The sequence below is a fragment of the Macaca mulatta genome, chromosome 16, assembly GCF_049350105.2.
Source record: "Macaca mulatta isolate MMU2019108-1 chromosome 16, T2T-MMU8v2.0, whole genome shotgun sequence".
Lineage (NCBI taxonomy): Eukaryota > Metazoa > Chordata > Mammalia > Primates > Cercopithecidae > Macaca > Macaca mulatta.
The window spans coordinates 62,531,101-62,555,636 of NC_133421.1; the positions used below are offsets into that span (position 1 = coordinate 62,531,101).

The following is a 24,536-nucleotide window of genomic DNA, read 5'->3' on the forward strand; positions in this document are numbered from 1 at the left end:
GCCTCCCAAATAGCTGGTACTACAGGAATACACCACAACATTTGGCTAATTTTTTTTTTTTTTTTTTTTTTTTTTTGTTGAGACAGAGTCTCACTCAGCCACCCAGGCTGGAGTGCAATGGTGCAATCTCGGCTCACTGCAACCACCCTCTCCCGGATTCAAGCGATTCTCCGGTCTCAGCCTCCCGAGTAGCAGGGATTAGAGGCACCCATCATCATGCCCAGCTAATTTTTGTATTTTAGTAGAGACAGGGTTTCACTATGTTGGCCAGACTGGTCTTGAATTCCTGACCTCAGGTGATCCACCCACCTCAGCCTCCCAAAGTGCTAGGATTACAGCTGTGAGCCACCACGCCCATCCTTTTGGCTAATTTTTGTACTTTCGTTTTTTAAGAGATGGGACTTTGCCATGTTGGCCAGACTTGTCTCAAACTCTGGGCTCAAATGATCTGCCTACCTCGGCCTCTCAAAGTGCTGGAATTACAAGTGTGAGCCACTGCGCCTGGCCGGAAATTCAAATGCAATTGGGCATGCTGTATTTTTATTTGCTAAATATAGTAACCCTACCAGTACTCTGCTTTCAGATTTTTTTTTTTTTTTTTTTTTGAGATAGAGTTTTGCTCTTGTTGCCCAGGCTGTATTGCAATGGCGTGATCTCAGCTCACTGCAACCTCCACCTCCTGGGTTCAAGAGATTCTCCTGCCTCAGCCTCCTGAGTAGCTGAGACTACAGGGGCCCGCCACCACGCCCGGCTAATTTTTTTTTTTTTTGTATTTTTAGTAGAGACGGGGTTTCACCATGTTGGCCAGGTTGGTCGCAAACTCCTGACCACAGGTGATCCACCCACCTCAGCCTCCCAAAGTGCTGAGATTACAGGCGTGAGCCACCTTTGCCCGGCCTGCTTTCAGGGTTTGGTTTTTTTTTTTTTTTTTTTTTTTTGAGACGGAGTCTTGCTCTGTCACTGTCAGGCAGGCTGGAGTGCAGTGGCACCATCTCAGCTCACTGCAAGCTCCGCCTCCCAGGTTCAGGCTGTTCTCCTGCCACAGCGTCCTGAGTAGCTGGGATTACAGGGACATGCCACCATACCTGGCTATTTTTTTTTTCTTTTGAGATGGAGTCTCGCTCTGTCACCCAGGCTGGAGTGCAGTGGCACAATTTTGGCTCACTGCAAGCTCCACCTCCTGGGTTCACATCATTCTCCTGCCTCAGCCTCCGGAGTAGTTGGGACTACAGGTGCCCGCCACCACTCGCGGCTAATTTTGTTTTGTTTTGTTTTGTTTGTATTTTTAGTACAGATGGGGTTCCATTATGTTAGCCAGGATGGTCTCGATCTCCTGACCTCGTGATCCGCCTGCCTCGGCCTCCCAAAGTGCTGGGATTACAGGCATGAGCCACCGCACCAGGCCCATACCTGGCTAGTTTTTGCATTTTTAGTAGAGATGGGGTTTCACCATGTTGTCTAGGCTGATCTCCAACTCCTAACCTCAGGTGATCCACCCGACTTGGCCTCCCAAAGTGCTGGGATTATAGGCATGAGCCATTGCACCCAGGGTAAATAGGGATTTTATTTATTTATTTATTTTGAGATGGAGTCTCACTCTGTTGCCCAGGCTGGAGTGCCGTGGCCGGATCTCAGCTCACTGCAAGCTCCGCCTCCCGGGTTTATGCCATTCTCCTGCCTCAGCCTCCTGAGTAGCTGGGACTACAGGCACCCGCCACCTCGCCCAGCTAGTTTTTTTGTTTTTTTTTAGTAGAGACGGGGTTTCACCGTGTTAGCCAGGATAGTCTCGATCTCCTGACCTCATGATCCGCCCGTCTCGGCCTCCCAAAGTGCTGGGATTATAAGCTTGAGCCACCGTGCCTGGCCAAAATAGGGATTTTAAAATAGCTTTGTGTGCTGGCAAATATCTTTTTCTGGAGAGTTGAATGACATTCTGTCATGTTTAACTTTTTAGGCTATGAAACTGCTAAAAGGATTATCTAACTCTCTTCTCCTTTTCTCATTCCCTAGGGTATTCACTTTAGTGAAAAACAGCATAGGTAAATATCAACTGGCTCCATAAAAATCAACTTGTCCTTTTAAATATATTAAATACTTTAAATACTTTTTTCCAATATTAAATATCCATGTTCAGAATATGGTGGTAATTATGCCATATTTAATAAGAGAAATTACTTTGAGAGTGATGTTGGCAAGATTATGTCAAGTAGCAGCCAAAGGCTGATATACCACACTGTCAAACCAATGATTTTCTTTCTTTCTTTCTTTTGCCACTGTTACTATATTAATATACTTTTAGTATTTCCACTCACCTGAAAATGATGCAGGCAGACATTATAAACCTCATTCTGCCACTCCTGCAAATATCAAAGCTTAAACATTTTAATGGGGAGGAAAAAAAAAAACACTGTGAAGTATAAATATTCATAGGATTTTAATCCAGAAGTATCTCAACAGGCGCAGTGGCTCAAGCCTGTAATCCCAGCACTTTGGGAGGCCGAGACAGGCGGATCACGAGGTCAGGAGATCGAGACCATCCTGGCTAACACAGTGAAACCCCGCCTCTATTAAACATACAAAACGTTTTAGCCTGGCGTGGTGGCAGGTGCCTGTAATCCCAGCAACTTGGGAGGCTGAGGCAGGAGAATGGCGAACCCGGGAGGCGGAGTTTGCAGTGAGCTGAGATCGTGCCACTGCAGTCCAGCCTGGGCGACAGAGCAAGACTCCATCTCAAAAAAAATAAAATAAAACCAGCCAGACGTGGTGGCAGGCACCTGTAATCTCAGCTACTAGGAAGGCTGAGGCAGGAGAATCACTTGAACCCAGGAGATGGAGGTTGCAGTGAGCTGAGATTGCGCCACAGCACTCTATCCTGGGTGACAGAGTAAAACTCCCTTTCAAAAAAAAAAAAAAAAAAAAGTATCTGGCCAGGTGCAATGGATCACGCTTGTAATACCAGCACTTTGGGAGGCCGAGGCGGGCGGATCACGAGGTCAGGAGTTCAAGACCAGCAATGACCAACATAGTGAAACCCCGTCTCTACTAAAAATACAAAAATTAGCCGGGCGTGGTGGCATGTGCCTGTAATCCCAGCTACTCAGGAGGCTGAGGCTGAGGCAGGAGAATGGCTTGAAACTGCGAGGCAGAAGTTGCAGTGAGCCGAGATTGCACCATTGCACTGCACTCCAGCCTGGGTGACACAGTGAGACTCTGTCTCAAAAAAAAAGTACCCCAACAGAGTTTCACATTTTACCACAACCCACAGGAGGGAAATCTTTTCCATAATCATTAATAATTTGGTTCTTTAGAAAAATCATTTCCTGGCTGGGCACGGTGACTCAAGCCTGTAATCCCAGCACTTTGGGAGGCCGAGACGGGCGGATCACGAAGTCAGGAGATCGAGACCATCCTGGCTAACCCGGTGAAACCCCATCTCTACTAAAAAATACAAAAAAAACTAGCCGGGCGAGGTGGCGGGCGCCTGTAGTCCCAGCTACTCGGGAGGCTGAGGCAGGAGAATGGCGTAAACCCGGGAGGCAGAGCTTGCAGTGAGCTGAGATCCGGCCACTGCACTCCAGCCTGGGCGACAGAGCGAGACTCTGTCTCAAAAAAAAAAAAAAAAAAAAAAAAAAAAAAACTAGCCGGGCGCAGTGGCAGGCGCCTGTAGTTCCAGCTACACGGGCGGCTGAGGCAGGAGAATGGCGTAAACCCGGGAGGCGGAGCTTGCAGTGAGCTGAGATCCGGCCACTGCACTCCAGCCTGGGTGACAGAGCGAGACTCCGTTTCAAAAAACAAAAAAAAAACAGAAAAAAAAGAAAAAAGAAATATCATTTCCTCTTCATGTGATTTTTCTTGTTTTAGACATGGTCTCATGATGTTGGCCAGGCTGGCCTCAAACTCCTGGGCTCAAGTGATCCTCCTGCCTCAGCCTCCTGAGTAGTTGGGACTACAGGGATGTACCACTATGCCCAGTCTTCACTTGTTTATCAAGCAATTATTGAGTACCTAGTGTGTGCCACTCAGTGGCTTCTAAGTGGCAGAGCCAGTGGCAGAAGTCAGGTTACCTTGACTCAGAACAGGCACTCTTTCCTAATACTTGGTTTTCCCATGATTTCTTTCTGGAAAACCCAGGGCTGATGTAATATAACCCAAAGAATAAACTGGAATAAGACAAAGGTAAATAAAGCTTGAGTTTCCATTTAGCTCTTCCCTAACAGGTGGTACATAACTTAGCCCATTCAAGAGCAGATGAGTTTCCATCACCTGTTTTGTTTAAATATTAAGAACTATTAAAAAACATTATTTTCCCTTGATGGTTATCAAAATCCTCTGATTTTCCAACAGTGCCACCCAAATCCTTTATCTGTCTAGAACCCCTTGGTGTTTCAGTTTCTTCATCTGTAAAATTAGGTAATGGATTAGATCATCTTCAAAGTTCTTTCTGGCTCTTAAATTATTTTATTCTACTAATTTTCTGTGGAAAAAAATGATTATGCTCAGCTCTATCAGCTTTGGCTAATGAGGGCTGCACTCCACAGTTTGAAAAGTTTAGGAAATTCCCAGCCTGGTGTGGTGGCTCATGCTTGTAATCCCAGTACTTCCAGAGGCCAAGGCAGGCAGAATACTTTTGCCTTCAAGTTCGAGACCAGCCTGGGCAACGTGGCAAGATTCTGTTTCTAATAAAAAGGTAAAAATGGCATATCATCCATGGCCTTTTTACTTTTCTAACACAGCCAAGGAAATTATTAAAAACAATAACATCTCTACAGAGTACTCTTTCCTAATTACTTTGAATGTTTTCTTTTCTCACAATGTCATTGAGAGACAAGAATGTATTATTCATCCACCAAAAATGAGAAACCGGACATACAGATAGGTCGTGCCTTCCTGCACTCCTTTTTTTTTTTTTTTTTTTTTTGAGATGGAATCTTGCTCTGTCACCCAGGCTGGAGTACAATGGCACAGATCTCTGCTCACTGCAACCTCCACCTCCTGGGTTCAAGCGATTCTCCTGCCTCAGTCTCCTGAGTAGCTGGGACTACAGGTGCATGCCACCACACCTGGCTAATTTTTTGTATTTTTAGTAGAGACGGGGTTTCATAAGTTGGCCAGGCTGGTCTCAAACTCCTGACCTCATGATCTGCCCACCTTGGCCTCCCAAAGTGCTGGGATTACAGGCGTGAGCCACCATGCCCCGCCTAGATCGTGCACTCCTAAAACTCAAAGAAAGTGGGAGTAGATCCAAAATGAGAAAGTGGATCTCTCTGCTGACTGGGTCTCTTTTCCAGACTTTTTATCCACAATAAGCTTTCTGGTTAATATAGAGAATGTGTTATGCTCATTAATTGCTCTTGGAAAATGAACCTGCCTCTTCCTCCCTTCCTACTTCAAAAACACACACACACACAAAAACAGAAAAACAATAATACCCTCACTTTATTAAATGAGCAAGAGGGAAAAAAAATGAATCCAGCCAGGTGAGGTGGCTCACGCCTGTAATCCCAACACTTTGGGAGGCTGAGGCAGGTGGATCACTTGAGGTCAGGGGTTCAAGACCAGCCTGGCTAACCCTGTCTCTATTAAAAATGCAAAAATTAGCTGGGCATGGTGGCACACACCTGTAATCCCAGCTATTCGGAAGGCTGAGGCAGGAGAATCACTTGAACCTGGGAAGCGGAGGCAGCAGTCTGTTGCCTGGGCAACAGAGTGAGATCCTGTTTCAAAAAAAAAAAAAAAATCCATAATAGACTGCCATCTGGAATGGCTCAGGTGATAGCCAGTCACCTGGAGCAGAGAAAAAGCTGTGGTCACTAGTAATTTCTGTATTTCAGTGATTTTTCCCACCACCAGCTGTCATCACAATTTCCAGAAAAGCTGCCAAGAAAAAGCAGGAATTCGCATTTCACACAACCCGAAACACACACACACACACACACACACACACACACACACACACACACACACAATGGATCTTGGAATGGTTTCCTGACTGCTCTTTGCCCTCATACCTTCCTTCCCTCAAGCATTCCAGATAAACAGGTAAGGTATTTGACTCACCTGCAGCAGAATAACTCAATACTCTTGAAGGCGCCTCCCTTCTGCCAGCAATCCTTACTCAGTTATTCTTTCCTTCCCTGATCTGGATTGTTTCCTTGAAACCAAAAACCCCAGTCATAGGTGCCTTATCCCTACTTCCCTTTTTTCCTTTCTCCTCTTGCCATCCCTTATTCCAAACAAAACACTCAGGTCTGTAAGGATCTAGGCTCTTATCACACTTATAGAGGTAACTGGCCATTGACTTGCTTATCTTTATTTTTACAACATGTGACATGTTTATGTTCTATTCTAATCCAGCACAGTGTCTGCCCCATTGTTGGGACTCAACAAATGTTTGTTGAATGGAACTTGCCTAAATTGGCCTCAGGCACCTCCTAAATTTCACAGTATGCTGAGTTCCAGGGAAAATTAGACCAACTAAGCCAACTGCTCCCTTCCTGTCTGGGAGGACCCACCCAGAGAGCAGAACGGGAAAGCTGCACCTCTGCAGAGGGAGAGGGTTTGACTGATGTCCCTCCTCTGCCTGTGATCCCACCCCATTCTTTCTTCTCTGCCACAGGCTAAGGCAGTCCAGGAATGTCTTCCCCCCGACCCCAAAGGCTGATCCAGGCCATTGGAGTATACTCCAGTAAGTGCTTCATTTCTTTGTGTTTCTGATTTTTTTTTTTTTTTTTTAAGATAGAGTCTTGCTTTTGTCGCCCAGGGTGGAGTGCAATGGCGCGATTTCGGCTCACTGCAACCTCTGCCTCCTGGGCTCAAGCGATTCTCCTGCCCCAGCCTCCCTAGTAGCTGGGATTACAGGCGCCCACCACCAAGCCCAGCCAATTTTTGTATTTTTAGTAGAGATGGGGTTTCACCATGTTGGCCAGGCTCCTCTTGAACCCCTGACCTTGTGATCCACCCGCCTTGGCCTCCCAAAGTCCTGGGATTACAGGCGTGAGCGACCGTGCCCGGCCATGTTTATGAATTTTTTTTTTTTTTTTTTTTTTTTTTTTGAGACGGAGTCTCAGTCTGTCGCCCAGGCTGGAGTGCAGTGGCCGGATCTCAGCTCACTGCAAGCTCTGCCTCCCGGGTTCCCGCCATTCTCCTGCCTCAGCCTCCCGAGTAGCTGGGACTACAGGCGCCCGCCGCCTCGCCCGGCTAGTTTTTTGTATTTTTTAGTAGAGACGGGGTTTCACTGGGTTAGCCAGGATGGTCTCGATCTCCTGACCTCGTGATCCGCCGGTCTCGGCCTCCCAAAGTGCTGGGATTACAGGCTTGAGCCACCGCGCCCGGCCTTTTTTTTTTTTTTGAAACAGAGTCTCGCTCAGTTGCCTAGGCTGGAGTGCAGTGGCGCGATCTCAGCTCGCTGCAAACTCCGCCACCCAGGTTCACGCCATTCTCCTGCCTCAGCCTCCCAAGTAGGTGGGACTACAGGCGCCCGCCACTACGCCTGGCTAATTTTTTTGTATTTTTAGTGGAGACGGGGTTTCACCGTGTTAGCCAGCATGGTCTCAATCTCCTGACCTCGTGATCCGCCTATCTCAGCCTCCCAAAGTGCTGGGATTACAGGCATGAGCCACCGCGCCCGGCCAGATCCAGGCCATTTTACATGGCAGAGCTGCTAATAGAACAGGCTGTGTATCAAATAGGGTTCTGGGTAGAGATCAGAGCCTGAATTTTATTGTAGGGATCACTAAGAAAGTTAGATTAGTTTATGTGTTTTCTTTTTTTTTTTTTTTTTTTTGAGGCAGAGTCTCGCTCTGTCACCCAGGCTGGAGTGCAGTGGCGCGATCTCGGCTCACTGCAAGCTCCGCCTCCCGTGTTCCCGCCATTCTCCTGCCTCAGCCTCCCGAGTAGCCGGGACTACAGGCGCCGCCACCACACCCGGCTAATTTTTGTATTTTTAGTGGAGACGGGGTTTCATTGTGTTAGCCAGGATGGTCTCGATCTCCTGACCTCGTGATCCGCCCGTCTCGGCCTCCCAAAGTGCTGGGATTACAGGCTTGAGCCACCGCGCCCGGCCTTCTTTTTTTTTTTTTGAGATAGAATTTCGCTCTGTCCCCAGTCCCCAGGCTGGAGTGCAGTGGTGCGATCTTGGCTCACTGCAACCTGCACCTCCCAGGTTCAAGTGATTCTCCTGCCTCAGCCTCCTAAGTAGCTGAGACTACACGTGTGTGACACCACACCCGGCTAATTTTTGTATTTTTAGTAGAGATGGGGTTTCACCATGCTGACCAGGCTGGTCTTGAACTCCTGACCTCTGGTGATCTGGCCGCCTCAGCCTCCCAAAGTGCTGGGATTACAGGCATGAGCTACTTTGCCTGGCGTTAGATTAGAATTTGATATGAACCTAAGTAGACTAATCTAAGAGAGGTGTCTGTAGGGGTTGAGAGTGTGAGCTCTAGAGACCTACTGTCTAGGTTCAAATAGTGTCAGTGCAACTTTTTAACCATTTGACCTTACACAAGTTACTTAACTGCTCTATACCTCAGTTGCTTCACTCATGAAATAGGGATAACAGGCTGGGCTCAGTGGCTCACGCCTGTAATCTTAACACTTTGGGAGGCCAAGGTGGATGGATCACCTGAGGTCAGGAGTTTGAGGCCAGCCCAGCCAACGTGGTGAAACCTCATCTCTACTAAAAATACAAAAATTAGCTGGGCATGGTCGAGGGGGCACCTGTAATCCCAGCCACTTGGGAAGCTGAGGCAGGAGAATAGCATGAACCCAGGAGGCGGAGGTTGCAGTGAGCCAAGATCACCCCATTACACTTCAGCCTGGGCAACAGAAGCGAAACTCTGTCTCAAAAAAAAGAAAAAGAAAAAGAAATGGGGATAATAATAGTACCTGTATCACAAGATTGTCCAAAGGATTAAATGAGTTAAAATATGTTAGTGCTAGGGCTGGGCATGGTGGCTCACGCCTACAATCCCAGTGCTTTGGGAGACCGAGGCAGGAAGTTTCCTTGAGGCCAGGAGTTCCAGACCAGCCTGGGCAACATGGTGAGACCCTGTCTCCACAAAAAATTTTTACAAAATTAACTGGTCATGGTGTCATGGGTCTGTAGTCCCAGCTACTCAAGGGGTTGAAGTAGGAGGATTGCTTGGGCCCAGGTGGTCAAGGCTGCATTGAGCCATGATCACACCACTGCACTCAAGCCTGGACAACAAAGTAAGACTTTGTTGGCCGGGTGCGGTGGCTCACATCTGTAATTCCAGCACTTTGGGAGGCCGAGGAGGGTGAATCACGAGGTCAGGATATAGAGACCATCCTGAGTAACATGGTGGAACCCCATTTCTACTAAAAATACAAAAAATTAGCTGGGCGTGTTAGGAGAGCCTGTAGTCCCAGCCGCTTAGGAGGCTGAGGCAGGAGAATGGCATGAACCTGGGAGGCAGAGCTTGCAGTGAGCTGAGATGGCGCCACTGCACTCCAACCTGGGTGACAGAGTGAGACTCTTTCTCAACAACAACAACAACAAAAATACACTAAAAATAATTTAATTTAAAAATAAGGATAAAACCATGTTAGTGCTCAATATTGTTATTACTGAGGAGAATGGCTCTTGAATGGCAGCAAGTTTACTATGTTGAGGTTTGTATTTCTTTCTTTCTTTCTTTTTTTTTTTCTGAGACAAGAGTCTCACTCTATCGCCCAGGCTGGAGTGCAGTGGCGCGATGTCGGCTCACTGCAAACTCCGCCTCCCAGATTCAATCGATGCTCCTGCCTCAGCCTCCGAGTAGCTGGAATTACAGGCTCACAACACCATGCCCAGCTTATTTTTTTTTGTATTTTTAGTAGAGATGTGGGGTTTCACCATGTTGGCCAGGATGGTCTCTATCTATTGACCTTGGGATCTGCCCGCCTTGGTATCCCAAAGTGCTAAAATTACAGATGTGAACCACTGTGCCCAGCTTTTTTTTTTTTTTTTTTTTTTTTTTTTTTTTTGAGATATACTCTTGCTCACTGCAATCTCCACCTCTGGGGTTGAAGCGATTCTTCTGCCTCAGCTTTCCAGAGTAGCTGGGATTACAGGCACCTGCCACCACGCCTAGCTAATTTTTGTATTTTTTAGTAGCGACAGGGTTTTGCCATGTTGGCCACGCTGGTCTTGAACTCCTGACCTCAGGTGATGCACCTGCCTCAGCCTCTCAAAGTACTGGGATTACAGACGTAAACCACTGTGTCTGGCTGAGGTTTGTATTTCTTTTTTTTTCTTTTTCTTTTTGAGATGGAGTCTTGCTCCGTCGCCCAGGCTGGAATGCAATGGCATGATCTCAGCACACTGCAACCTCCACCTCCTGGGTTCAAGCGATTCTCCTGCCTCAGCCTCCTAAGTAGCTGGGATTACAGGAGCGTGCTACCACGTCAGGCTAATTTTTGAATTTTTAGTAGAGACCAGGTTTCACTTTGTTGGTCAGGCGAGTCTCAAACTTCCAACCTCAGGTGATCTGCCTACCTCGGCCTCCCAAAGTGCTGGGATTACAGGTGTGAGTCACTGCACCTGGCACAGTTGAATTTTTTTTTTTTTTTTCCTAAACTAAATGGGCCAGGCACAGTGGCTCACGCCTGTAATCCCAGCATTTTGGGAGACCAAGGTGGACATGCTTGAGGTCAGGAGTTCGAGACCAGCCTGACCAACATGGAGAAACCCCATCTCTACTAAAAAAAAAAAAAAAAAAAAAAAATTAATTGCACAGGAAGGAATAGGACTGGTTTGACAGTATGTTGTGTGAAAAGGGTTCAGGTCTCACCAAACCCAATGCAGTCAGTTTCATGAAAAGACATGCTGTCAGATCCAGAGAGAGAATAGTCTCCCTGCATTTTAAATTGACTGGTTCTGACTGTCCCATTTTTTTTTTTTTTTTTTTTTTTTGAGACGGAGTCTCGCTCTGTCACCCAGGCTGGAGTGCAGTGGTGCGATCTCGGCTCACTGCAAGCTCCGCCTCCCGGGTTAACGCCATTCTCCTGCCTCAGCCTCCCGAGTAGCTGGGACTACAGGCGCCTGCCACCTCGCCCGGCTAAGTTTTTGTATTTTTAGTAGAGATGGGGTTTCACTGTGTTAGCCAGGATGGTCTCGATCTCCTGACCTCGTGATCCGCCCGTCTCGGCCTCCCAAAGTGCTGGGATTACAGGCTTGAGCCACCTCGCCTGGCCCTGACTGTCCCATATTAAGAAAGATATTGAGGGCTGGGTGCGGTGGCTCATGCCTGTAATCCCAGCACTTTTGAGAGGTCGAGGTGGGTGGATCACCTGAGGTCAGGAGCTGGAGACCAGCCTGGCCAACATGGTGAAACCCCATCCCTACTAAAACTACAAAATTTAGCCGGGCATGGTGGCACACACCTGTAATCCCAGCTACTCAAGAGGCTGAGGCACAAAATCACTTGAACCCCAAAAGCGGAGGATTGCAGTGAGCCGAGATTGTGCCACTCCAACCTGGGTGACATAACGAGACACCATCTATTGCTATTTTTATAGATCAAAACAGTTGAACATTGACAGTTTTACACTGTCAGCCTTATTATACCTGTTTGAGAACAGGTATTATTTATTACATTAGTCTTCTCCTCCCCATCAATAATATCTCCAAACTCCATCAAATTCTTTCTCACCTGGTAAAGTTATGAGATCTTTTTAAAATATGATCTCTCATTAGGCATATTCTTTCTTTTTTTTTTTTTTTGTTTGATTTTTGTTTGTTTGTTTTGAGATGGAGAGTCTCACTCTGTCGCCCAAGCTGGAGTGCACTGGCGCAATCTCGGCTCACTGCAACCTCTGCCTCCTGGGTTCAAGTGATTCTTCTGTCTCAGCCTCTCGAATAGCTGGGATTATAGGCGCCCACCACCAGACCCACCTAATTTTTGTATATTTAGTAGAGACGGGGTTTCAGCATGCTGGTCAGACTGGTCTCAAACTCCTCACCCCAAGCGATCCACCCACCTTAGCCTCCCAAAGTGCTGGGATTACAGGTGTGAGCCACTGCGCCTGGCCAAATTTTTATTTTAATTTTAATTTTATTTATTTATTTACTTACTTACTTATTTATTTATTTTTGAGACAGAGTCTCGCTCTGTTGCCCAGGCTGCAATGCAATGGTGCAATCTCTGCTCACTGCAACCTCTGCCTCCCGGGTTCAAGTGATTCTCTTGCCTCAGCCTCCTGAGTAGCTGGGATTACAGGCACGTGTCACCACCCTCTGCTAATTTTTCTATTTTTAGTAGAGACGGGGTTTCACCATCTTGGCCAGGGTGGTCTTGATCTCTTGACCTCGTGATCTGCCCACCTTGGCCTCCCATAGTGCTGGGATTACAGGAGTGAGCCACCAAGCCTTGCTAAATTTTTATTTTTATTTTTATTTTTATTTTTTGAGACAGGGTCTAGCTCTGTCACCCAGACTGCAGTGCAGTGGCATGATCTTGGCTCACTGCAACCTCTACCTCTCAAGCCCAAGCCATTCTTTCCCCTCAGCCTCCAGAGTAGCTGGGACTACAGGCATGTGCCACCATGCCCGGCGGATTTTTGTATTTTTTGTAGAGACGGCATTTTGCCATGCTCCCCAAGTTGGTCTTGAACTCCTGGACTCAAGTGATCCACCTGCTTCAGCCTCCCAAAATACTGGGATTGCAGGTGTGAGCCACCATGCCTAGCCCCTTGGCTAGAATTTTGTGTCTCACTGCAAATTCCTGCTCATTTCAAGTGTGACTCGGCTCCATTGTGGCCCCACCTGAATTCTCAAAACGGTCTTTCATGCTCTCCTTTGCACCACCTTGTACCTTGTGCTTACTTCTGTAGTGGCTGTTATGGTTCTTTTGTAATTTTTGGTGTATTTTTCTCTTTCCTACCAAATATGAGCTGTTGTGGACCAGAAACATTTCTCTTTCATTCTTATATTCCCCAGTGATTTCAGCAAAATCTGCTGCATGGCAAATATGCAATAAAAAATTCATTAAATGAATGAGGTTAGATATTTTGATTTTATATATATGTAACATCAAAAAGTTATAAATATGAATTTTGAATCAAATATTAATTAGTTAATAAAAAATTAATGTCTTTACTATGTGTGATGTGCAATATATTTTCTATTCTATATTATTCATTTTTTAAAATGGAAGTCATGACCTACATTCCAAAATTAACTTGGGTTCCCAGCCTTATTCTGAAAAACACTGAACTGTATGGTCCACAGCAGGAATTTGAATGGAAGGTATGATCATGGAACCCTTTGAGAACCCAACGGAAGCTATGGGCCTTCTTGCCAGAAAGATGCATACATGTACTAAAATTGACATCCAATTTCAGGGGCTCCTTGGACCCACCAAACTCCTTCTGAGAATCACAGGTTATGAGAAAGTTCCTCCTAACTCTATGATCCTATTTTTCTGAGAAGTATTAAAAAGTAGTTGGGCCTGCCTGGACAACCTAGTGAGACCCTGACTCTACAAAATATAAAAGATTAGCTGGGCATGGTGGCATGCGCCTGGGGTTCCAGCTACTTAGGAGGATGAGGCAGGAGAATTGCTTGAGCTCGAGGTCAAGGTTGCAGTGAGACAGTGTGCTATGATTGTGCCACTGCACTTCAGCCTGGACAACACAGCAAGACCCTGTCTCAAAAAAGAAAATCAGGTAGCTGGGAGCTGGGCATGGTGGTGAGTACCTGTAGTTCCAGCTACTCAGGAGGCTGAGGTAGGAAGATAATTTGAACCCCAGGAGTGTGAGACCAGCCTGGGCAATATAGCAACACTCTGTCTCTAAAACAAAACAAAACAAAAAGTATTAAGAAGTAGTCTTGGGGCTGGGTGCGGTGGTTCACACCTGTAATCCCAGCACTTTGGGAGGCCAAGGTGGGTGGATCACTTGAGGTAAGGAGTTTGAGAGCAGCCTGACTAACATGCTGAAACCCCGCCTCTATTAAAAATATACAATTACCTCTATTAAAAGTACAAAAATTAGCTGGGCGTGGTGGCACGCGTCTGTAACCCCAGCTACTCAGGAGGCTGAGGCAGGAGAATTGCATGAACCCAGGAGGCAGAGGTTGCAGTGAGCCAAGATCACACCACTGCACTCCAGCCTGGGCAACAGAGTGAAAGTCCATCTCAAAAAACCCCAAAAAAGACGTAGTCTTGGAACCTCAAACTGCTATTAATCACCTATAGGGAGAGCACAAATTTGGAGGGGAGCTACATAAAGAACAAAGAATGGAAAGAAAATTTTGAAGTGAGATAGGTAGGATAGATAAGTACATGTGAAAGATCAAAGAGTGAAGAACAAAAGAAATCCCGACTAAGGGTTAGGTAGAGGGGAGAGGTGTGGTGACGCTGACCCAGGTTTTCAGGCTTGCTGTATCTGATTTTCTTTTTTTTTTTTTTTTTGAGACGGAGTCTCGCTCTGTCGCCCAGGCTGGAGTGCAGTGGCCGGATCTCAGCTCACTGCAAGCTCCGCCTCCCGGGTTTACGCCATTCTCCTGCCTCAGCCTCCCGAGTAGCTGGGACTACATGCGCCCACCACCTCGCCCGGCTAGTTTTTTGTATTTTTAGTAGAGACGGGGTCTCACCATGTTAGCCAGGATGGTCTCGATCTCCTGACCTTGTGATCCACCCGTCTCGGCCTCCCAAAGTGCTGGGATTACAGGCTTGAGCCACCGCGCCCGGCTCTGATTTTCTTTTCAGACTATTAGGCTTGGGATTGCAGCCCTGTAACTTTCTTCTTCCCTCCCTATGGCTCCCTCTTTCTTCCTCCCCTTTAGGCAGCCCTTATGGAAACTCTGAAACTCTTTCTCTTTTCTTCCAGATGGGGAGCTCTGGCAGAAAGAATGTTCTGGCCTGTGTGCAATGACTCTATTTTCTCTGCCAAGGGATAAAACTAAAATCTGCTTTCTTGGAAACCAGCTAAGTCTTTAGGAAGCATGACCCTAGTTGAGGAGAGACTGGGACCTTTTTTTTTTTTTTTGAGATGGAGTCTCGCTCTGTCGCCTAGGCTGGAGTGCAGTGGCATGATCTCGGATCACTGCAACCTCCGCTTCCCATGTTCAAGCAATTCTCCTGCCTCAGCCTCCCGTGTAGCTGGGACTACAGGTGCCGGCCACCACACACGGCTAATTTTTGTATTTTTAGTAGAGATGGGGTTTCACCATGTTGGTCAGGCTGGTCTCGAACTCCTGACCTTGGGTGATCCACCCGCCTCAGCCTCCAAAAGTGCTGGGATTATAGGCGTGAGCCACCGCACCCGCAGAGACTGGGAACTTTTTTTTTTTTTTTTGAGACGGAGTGTCCCTCTGTCGCCCAGGCTGGAGTGCAGTGGCCAGATCTCAGCTCACTGCAAGCTCCGCCTCCCGGGTTTACGCCATTCTCCTGCCTCAGCCTCCCGAGTAGCTGGGACTACAGGCGCCCGCCACCACGCCCGGCTAGTTTTTTGTATTTTTTTAGTAGAGACGGGGTTTCACCGTGTTAGCCAGGATGGTCTCGATCTCCTGACCTCGTGATCCGCCCGTCTCGGCCTCCCAAAGTGCTGGGATTACAGGCTTGAGCCACCGTGCCCGGCCGGGACCTTTTTTTTGAGACAGTCTCTGTTACACAGAGCGCAGTAGCACGATCTCGGTTTACTGCAACCTCCAACTCCCAAATTCAAGTGATTCTCATGCTTCAGCTTCCCGAGTAGCTGGAATTACAGGCGTTTGCCACCATGCCTGGCTAATTTTTGTATTTTTAGTAAAGACAGGGTTTCACCATGTTGGCCAGGCTGGTCTCAAACTCCTGGCCTCAAGCAATCCACCTGCCTTGGCTTCTCAAAGCCCTGGGATTACAGGTGCGAGCCACCACACCCAGCCCAGATGGGGCCCTCTGAATAAAAAGAGGGTAAGAAAATAATTTTCAGCATCTACTGGTACAGTGACTCACAAAGATATGAGGATCTTGAACAGCAACAAATGATTTAAAAATGGAATATTCTCTCTCTGAGATCTAACCTGAGGATCACATACTACATTGGTCTTCTTTGAATCTAAGAATAACATCTAAAGTGTTTTTGGCAACCTATCTAGGAGGCAACAAATATATATCTCACGTTTTCTATAGGACAAACTGTGAAAGAGACACATGTGAAGCCCGGAAGCACCACAGAATTGATTTCCTATCGAACCCTCAGGAATTTTTTTTTTTTTTTTTTTTTTTTTTTTGAGACGGAGTCTCACGCTGTGTCACCCAGGCTGGAGTGCAGTGGCGCGATCTCGGCTCACTGCAAGCTCCGCCTCCCAGGTTCACGCCATTCTCCTGCCTCAGCCTCCGAGTAGCTGGGACTACAGGCGCCCGCCACCACGCCCGGCTAGTTTTTTGTATTTTTAGTAAAGACGGGGTTTCACCATGTTAGCCAGGATGGTCTCGATCTCCTGACCTCGTGATCCACCCGCCTCGGCCTCCCAAAGTGCTGGGATTACAGGCTTGAGCCACCGCGCCCGGCCCCCCTCAGGAATTTGACAATTACAAGAACTTTTGTAAAGTCCAGAAAGCCCAGGACATTACTGTAGTCCATAAGTAACTAAGCTGAGGGAAAGAATGGAATTTGGGGTGGGGTTAGGAAACCTGAGTTATGTCCCTAGATAGGCCCCTGATTCACTGTGTGATAATCACCAGTCACTTCCTGGCTCAGTGTTTCAGTCCCTTCCCCTGCCCAAGTAAAATAAAATAATGATTTTATTCTTTTTTTGAGAAAGTTAAGCATAATTGTTTCTATAAAGAAATCTGGAAAGTAGCCAATCTCTTAGTGTAGCTCTATAGGATGATTTTGGGCATTTTATAAGTAATGTAACCTGTAAACCTCCTGGTTGTTGTTGGGACCCTCAGAAGGGAATGAGATAAACAGGTAGTCTGCTTTCCTCCTGTGTCTTCTGTCTAGGATGACACTGTTGTGTTGCTAACAGAGGGCCCTGGAGAGAGATTTAGGAGATAACTGGGTAACACCCAGCTAGGTCAGGGAATGAGTCAGGGCTCAAGGACTCGATACCAACCTCTCCCACTCCTGCCAGGAAACCTCTGGGTGAGACAGATGAGAGAGAACCCGAGGGGCGGGCCTCACGGCTGCCTGCCCTGGGGCCTCTGGCTTGTGGTTTCACCCTGGTTTGCCCTGCAGCAGCTGTAACGTGTCTGCTGACACGCAAGCCCTGGACACGGCTGTCCCTCCCCCTTTCCCAAACTTCTGCTCAGTTTCAGAAACAGATGGCACATTCCACCCCAGAAGTGACTGTTGGAGAGATGAGAGGAAAAGGGCAGAGCAGAGCTAGGTGGAGATGTGACACTTCAGAAAGCACAGGGCAGAACATCATACATGAGACTTTTCATTCCGGAGGCGAGTAGGAAGTAGAAACTAAACTCACCTCCAGAGTAACCAGGATGGGAAAACAGCAGAACGACATGGCTGGGCTGCTGCAGATGATAGAACACGGCTGAAGGATAAGGCTGGGGTGTGCCCTGAAGCGCTAACCTGGAAACCTGCAAGCCTTAAGATCAAAATGACAAAAGGTCACGTCTCTTGTTTGGAGGTACTCAGTGGCGGCAAATCCATCTTTCTCTCCTCAATATCTCAATTCCCAGTTTATAATAGACCAGACCAGTGCAAAAACGGTTTTAGGCACCGGGTACGGTGGCTCACGCCTGTAATCCCAGCACTTTGGGAGGCGGAGGCGGGTGGATCATGAGGTCAGGAGATTAAGACCATCCTGGCTAACATGGTGAAACCCCGTCTCTACTAAAGATACAAAAAATTAGCCAGGCATTGTGGTGGGCGCCTGCAGTCCCCAGCTACTTGGGAGGCTGAGGCAGCAGAATGGCATGAACCTGGGAGGCGGAGCTTGCAGTGAGCCAAGATCCATCTGGCCACTGCACTCCAGCCTGGGCGACACAGCGAGACTCCAGCTCCTCAGAAAAACAAACAAACAAACAAACAAAAAACGGTTTTAGGTACCTACAATCTACCAGGTTACATGTTTCCATATATGATTTCACTTATGTTCACAACTGCTGTATGAGGTAAGTTCTCTGCATTTCAGTGTACCCATCTGTGAAATTATCTCCATTCCACAGATGGGTTTGCACCAAAATGCAAAGGACTTAAGTAACTGGCTAATAAAGTTTGGAAATAGTGGAGCAAGACATCAGTTGCCAGAGCTCCCACGAATTTCATTAAGCCAAGCTTTCTTTGATTTGAAGTAATAAAAATGAAGAAAGCAAAATGATGTCTAAGTAGTAGAGGCTTGTTAAAAGCCTTTCAAGGGACAGACCAGGTAATGAGCAATTTTTTTTTTTTTTTTGAGACGGAGTCTTGTTCTGTTGCCCAAGCTGAAGGGCAATGGCGCGATCTTGGCTCACTGCAAGCTCCGCCACCTGGGTTCATGCCATTCTCCTGCCTCAGCCTCCCGAGTAGCTGGTACAACAGGTGCCCGCCACCTCACCCCACTAATTTTTTTTGTATTTTTAGTAGAGACGAGGTTTCACCGTGTTAGCCAGGCTGGTCTCGAACTCCTGACCTTGTGATCCACCTGTCTTGGCCTTCCAAAGTATTGGGATTACAGGCGTAAGCCAACGAACCCGGCCTTTTTTTTTTTTTTTTTTTTTTTTGAGATGGAGTCTCGCTGTCGCCCAGGCTGGAGTGGCACGATCTCGGCTCGCTGCAAGCTCCGCCTCCCGGGTTCACGCCATTCTCTTGCCTCAGTCTCCCTAGTAGCTAGGCCTACAGGCACCTGCCACCATGCCCGGCTAATTTTTGGTTTTTGTATTTTTAGTAGAGACGAGGTTTCACCATGTTAGCCACGATGGTCTCGATCTCTTGAGTTCATGATCCGCTTGCCTCAGCCTCCCAAAGTGCTGGGATTACAGGCGTGAGCCACTGCACCCGGCTGAGCAATTTTTTTAAGTTAACTTTTTTTATTTCAATAGCTTTTGGGGTACAAGTGGTTTTGGTTACATGGATGATTTGTATAGCGGTAAAGTCTGCGATTTTAGTGCACCAGTCACTCAAGTAGTGTACATTGTACCCAATATGTAGTTTTTTATATCTCACCTGCCTCCCACCAGTAATGAGGAATTAATAGAGATATCTGAATCTCTCAACATAGGTATTTAAACATCCTGGAATTGTTGGGTTTGCACAGGCCACCCTGCAATCTGAGATCCGGTGCAGCCTTGGTACCCTCTAGTGGAAGTTTCCTGCATTCGCACAGCTTCCCTGGTTCCAATCCCAAAGAGCTGAGAAGGAAGCTTTCACCCAGCCACTGGAGAGCATCCCAAAAGAATGGTCAGCTGGAAGATAGATTTTTTTTTTTTTTTTTTTTTGAGATGGAGTCTTGCTCTGTTGCCCAGGCTGGAGTGCGGTGGCACGGTCTTGGCTCACTGCAACCTCCACCTCCCGGGTTCAAGCAATTCTCCTGCCTCAACCTTCCGAATAAGTGGGACTATAGATGCATGTCACCATGCCTAGCTAATTTTTTGCATTTTAGTAGAGATAGGGTTTCACCATGTTGCCCAGGCTGGTCTTGAACTCCTGAGCTCAGGCAATCCACCTACCTCGGCCTCCCAAAGTGCTGGGATTACAGACGTGAGCCACCGCGCCCACCCGGAAGGTAGATTTTTGTATAGCAGGGTCATGAAGGGTAGAGGAAGGAATACAGACTACAGAAAATGTGTGCCAAGCACTTGGTTCACAAGGGACCTCCAAAATGAGTCATTGTCAGTATATAAATGAACTTAGGCCTTTGTACATTATTAATAGGGGCTCAATATACATAACACAGGACTGTAGACCTTTAGGACTCTAGAGGGAGATTTTTTTGAGATGGAGTATTGCTCTGTCACCCAGGCTGGAGTGCAATGGCGCAATCTTGGCTCACTGCAACCTCCACCTCCTGGGTTCAAGTGATTCTCCTGCCTCAGCCTCCCGAGTAGCTGGGACTACAGGCACGCACCACCACACCCAGCTGTATTTTTAGTTGAGATGGGGTTTCACCATCTTTGCCAGGCTGGTCTCAAACTCCTGACCTTGTGATCCACCCGCCTCAGCCTCCCAAAGTGCTAGGATTACAGGCGTGAGCCACCGTGGCTGGCTGAGACTTTTTTTTTTTTAATGGAGAAAATTAGTAATCAGAGAACAAAGTGACTTTGGGCAAAGTGATTTGCCAAAGGCCAAAGGGAAAATCAATGTTGGCAATGGTGGTGCTAGAATCCATAGCTCCTGTCTCCCAATCCTGAGGTCTTTCCACTATATCACGCTTCCTTATTTGCTGGTTGACTGATTTTAGCCATAAATTGTTGTGCATACAAGGACATAAAGGTTGTAGGTATAACCAGGAAATTGTTTCTGCCTTCATCTGCCCACAATCCATACATTTTTCATTCTTTTTTTTTTTTTTTTTTTTTTTTTTTTGAGACGGAGTCTTGCTCTGTCGCCGAGACTGGAGTGCAGTGGCCGGATCTCGGCTCACTGCAAGCTCCGCCTCCTGGGTTTACGCCATTCTCCTGCCTCAGCCTCCCGAGTAGCTGGGACTACAGGCACCAGCCACCTCGCCCGGCTATTTTTTTGTATTTTTTACTAGAGACGGGGTTTCACCGGGTTAGCCAGGATGGTCTCGATCTCCTGACCTCGTGATCCGCCCGTCTCGGCCTCCCAAAGTGCTGGGATTACAGGCTTGAGCCACCGCGCCCGGCCACATTTTTCATTCTTTCATCCAATAGGCACATTTATAGAGTGTCTATTCTTGCCACACTAGGCATTGCTTTTCAAGTTTGTGGATCCTTTTACAGGGTACTCCAGCATAGGAAAAGAAGTTCCCAGGCTACTGGAACCCCATGCCTACAGCCCTCCAAGGGCACTCCTGGAGCTTCTTCCCCAAGTTTCTAGCACTAAATTGTTAGGTTTATTTCTGTCTCCCTCCCCCTGGAGCGGTAATCCCTAGGAATGGAAGTGGGTTAGAAACAGATTACTCTGATCCAAGGGCTTTGCTCTCTCCTCCCTAAACATGGTGTGGGAGGTGGGGGATGCGGGGGATGCGGGGAGTTGAAAATAGCCTGAAATTCCCTTTTAGGATTATTGCTTGATTTAGCCATCTGGGGTGAAAGTGGAGCAAGAAGAGGTGAGGGATTAATTCTAGACCTAGCTTGAGCAATGGGATGCATGCGCTTCTTTTCTGGCTCACAAGGTGAGCAAGCAACATCTCTTCTGAAACCTGTCTTTAGAATAAGGAATCTAGGACAAGCAGAAAGAGGTAAAGGAAAAGGTTTTGTCCCCAGCAGCAGGGGTGACTGGAAGGATAGATGGGAAAGAACAGCAGCTAAGAGAAGAAAGACCTGCAGCACAGTTAGAGTAAGGAATGACTTTTGGGCTTGGAAGCTACCTGCATTTCAGTGGCCTTAGCTTCAACAAAGGCAAGAACTGCTCTCTAGGGGAAGAGAGCTAACATTGAGGGCCTCCTGTGGACTTCTTGTTCATTCATCCAGCAGGAACTCTCTTGCTTTAGGCACACTACACTGGGGTGGACTCTGGCGGCAGAGATGTTATCTGTGTCCAGAACAAAGAGCAGTTACACGTACCAGTTTCTGCTAGGCTCCTTATATCCTTTTCAGGGCTATGATGGGACTTGGAAGCAGTAATTATAACTAACCAGAGTGGGACCATATATGAATTCATTTTATGAGTTAATAATGATTCTACTTAAATTCTACTTAACCCAATTCCTTTCTTCTTCTTATTATTTTTTTCTTTGAGATGGAGTCTTGCTTGGTTGCCCAGACTGGAGTACAATGGTGCGATCTCGGCTCACTGCAACCTCTGCCTCCTGGGTTCAAGGGATTCTCCTGCATCAGTCTCCCGAGTAGCTGGGACTACAAGCACGCACCACCACACCTGGCTAATTTTTGTATTCTTAGTAGAGATGGGGTTTCACCATGTTGGCCAGGCTGTTCTTGAACTCTGGACCTTGTGATCTGCCCGTTTCGGCCTCCCAAAGTGTTGGGATTACAGGTGTGAGCCACCGTGCCCAGCATTTTTTTTCTTTTTTTTTTTTGAGACGGAGTCTCGCTCTGTCGCCCAAGCTGGAGTGCAGTGGTGCGATCTCCGCTCACTGCAACCTCCACCTCCCAGGTTTAAGCGATTCTCCTGCCTCAGCCTCCTGAGTAGCTGGGACTACAGGAATGTGCCACCACGCCCAGCTAATTTTTGTATTTTTTTTTTTTTTTTTGAGACGGAGTCTCACTCTGTCGCCCAGGCTGGAGTGCAGTGGCGCGATCTCGGCTCACTGCAAGCTCCGCCTCCCGGGTTCACGCCATTCTCCTGCCTCAGCCTCCCGAGTAGCTGGGACTACAAGCGCCCACAACCGCGCCCGGCTAATTTTTTGTATTTTTAGTAGAGACGGGGTTTCACCGTGGTCTCGATCTCCTGACCTTGTGATCCGCCCGCCTCGGCCTCCCAAAGTGCTGGGATTACAGGCGTGAGCCACCGCGCCCGGCCAATTTTTGTATTTTTAGTAGAGACAGGGTTTCAACTAAACCCTTGGCCAGGATAGTCTCAACCTCTTGACCTCGTGATCTGCCCGCCTCCACCTCCCAAAGTGCTGGGATTACAGGCATGAGCCACCACGTCCGGCCAATAACCCCCTTTCTATAGGAGAGGAAAAAAGGTGAAGCTAAGATGTAAACTCAGGCACTAAAGCATTCTTAACCACTTTCACTATGTGAAAGCCATATACAGTCAACTCGAGTGACAAACAAGCTCTACTAATATTGCTAGCTAAAGATCAGTTGAAGCCGAGCATGTGGGCTCACGCCAGTATCACACTTTGGGATACTGAGTGGGGAGGATTGCTTGAGCCCAGGAGTTTGAGAACAGCCTGGGCAAAATGGCAAGACCTTGTCTCTACAACTAAAAAAAAAAAAAAAAAAAAAAAAAGCTGGATATGGTGGCATGTTCTTGTAGTCCCAGCTACTAGGGAGACTGAAGCAAGAGGATCCCTTGAGCCCAGGAATTTGAGGTGGCAGTGAGCTATGATGGTACCACGACACCCCAACCTGGCTGACAAAGTGAGACCCCATCTCTAGCTAACTAATTAACTAACTAAAGCTCAGTTGAGAATATTTCTCAAGAAGTCAGGATCCTTGTTTCTTCTATGCCACCTTATTTCGGACAATTCACTTATTTTGCTGTCCATAGTCTAACTTTAGGGAAGGGAAGTTCAGTGTAAACACATGGCAAGCCTAGTATTTGCTTAAATTCAAGTATCATATTGTTTAGAATTGGATCCTTCCCAATTCTCCAGAAGAATTTTCCTGGTTCAAATCAGCTGTGCTTCTCCTAGAAAGTAGGTTACTATGCAAAATTTCGTAAATTTCAATCTCTGATGTCATCTGCCACTGGGAGGGGAAAAAATGTAAGTGATGTAAGTATGTGCTCCACTGCTTACATGGGGAGAGTCTCATCCTCTTTGGGCTCCGTTTATTTTACTTATTTATTTTTTGAGATAGAGTCTCACTCTGTCACCCAGGCTGGAATGCAGTGGCACAATCTTGGCTCACTGCAGCCTCTGTCTCCCGGGTTCAAACGATTCTCATGCCTCAGCCTCCCAAGAAGCTGGGACTACAGGTTCATGCCACCATGCCTGGCTAATTTTTGTAATTTTAGTAGAGATGGGGTTTCACCATGTTGGCTAGGCTGGTCTCAAACTCCTGGCCTCAAGCAATCCACCTGCCTCAGCCTCCAAAAGTGCTGGGATTAGAGGCGTGAGCCACCACACCCAGCCCTCTTTGGGCTCCATTTAGAAATTTCAGTAGGACAACAAGGGATTCCAGTAACCCGCTTTACTGGGAAAAACAGGAAATCAACTTTTCCTTCTGTCTCATCGTATTTTAACTGGGATTCTTCGCATCTACTTATTGTATAAATAAATATTTGAGTGTCTACTATGTGCAAGACTGTTCTTTGCAAGACTGAGCCCCTAACAATCGATTCCTTCCTCTACTTGGACAATGAGTTCTCTTCTCTTGCTCCCATCATCATGACAAGATCTTTTTATCTTGCTTTTTCTGAAATGTGAACTACCAAGATTGTAGGATTAAGAAATACCCTTTTTGGTTGGGCACGGTGGCTCACGCCTGTAATCCCAGAACTTTAGGAAGACAGGGCAGGTGGATCACTTGAGGTCAGGAGTTCGAGACCAGCCTGACCAACATAGTGAAACCCCATCTTTACTAAAAATAGAGAAAATTAGCCAGGCTTGGTGGCGGGCACCTGTAATCCCAGCTACTTGGGAGGCTGAGGTAGGAGAATCACTTGAACCTGGGAGGCTGATGCTGCAGTGAGCTGAGATCATCCCACTGTACTCCAGCCTGAGCAACAGAGTGAAACTTCATCTCAAAAAAAAAAAAAAAGAAATATCCTTTTGGTGTTACTTCTCTAGCAGACAACTCCCAATTTCCTTTTCTTTCTTTTTCTTTTCTTTTCTTTTTTTTTTTTTTAGACAG

At 47.1% G+C, this 24,536-nt stretch overlaps 1 protein-coding gene across 3 annotated transcripts in view; it reads right to left on the reverse strand.

The window, feature by feature from the left end:
* NPEPPS (aminopeptidase puromycin sensitive) overlaps window positions 1–24,536 on the reverse strand; it is a 147,015-nt gene that overhangs the window by 118,778 nt on the left and 3,701 nt on the right. Inside the window, exon 2 of one of the 3 annotated variants that reach the window (XM_077971334.1) lies at window positions 17,411–17,533. The exons of 1 other annotated variant lie outside the window; for it this stretch is intronic. In XM_077971334.1, the coding sequence (XP_077827460.1) occupies window positions 17,411–17,533 (123 nt within the window). Of the gene's footprint in view, window positions 1–6,057; window positions 6,233–17,410; window positions 17,534–24,536 lie in introns of those variants that run through there. One more of the 3 variants, XM_077971336.1, reaches the window with a different exon arrangement.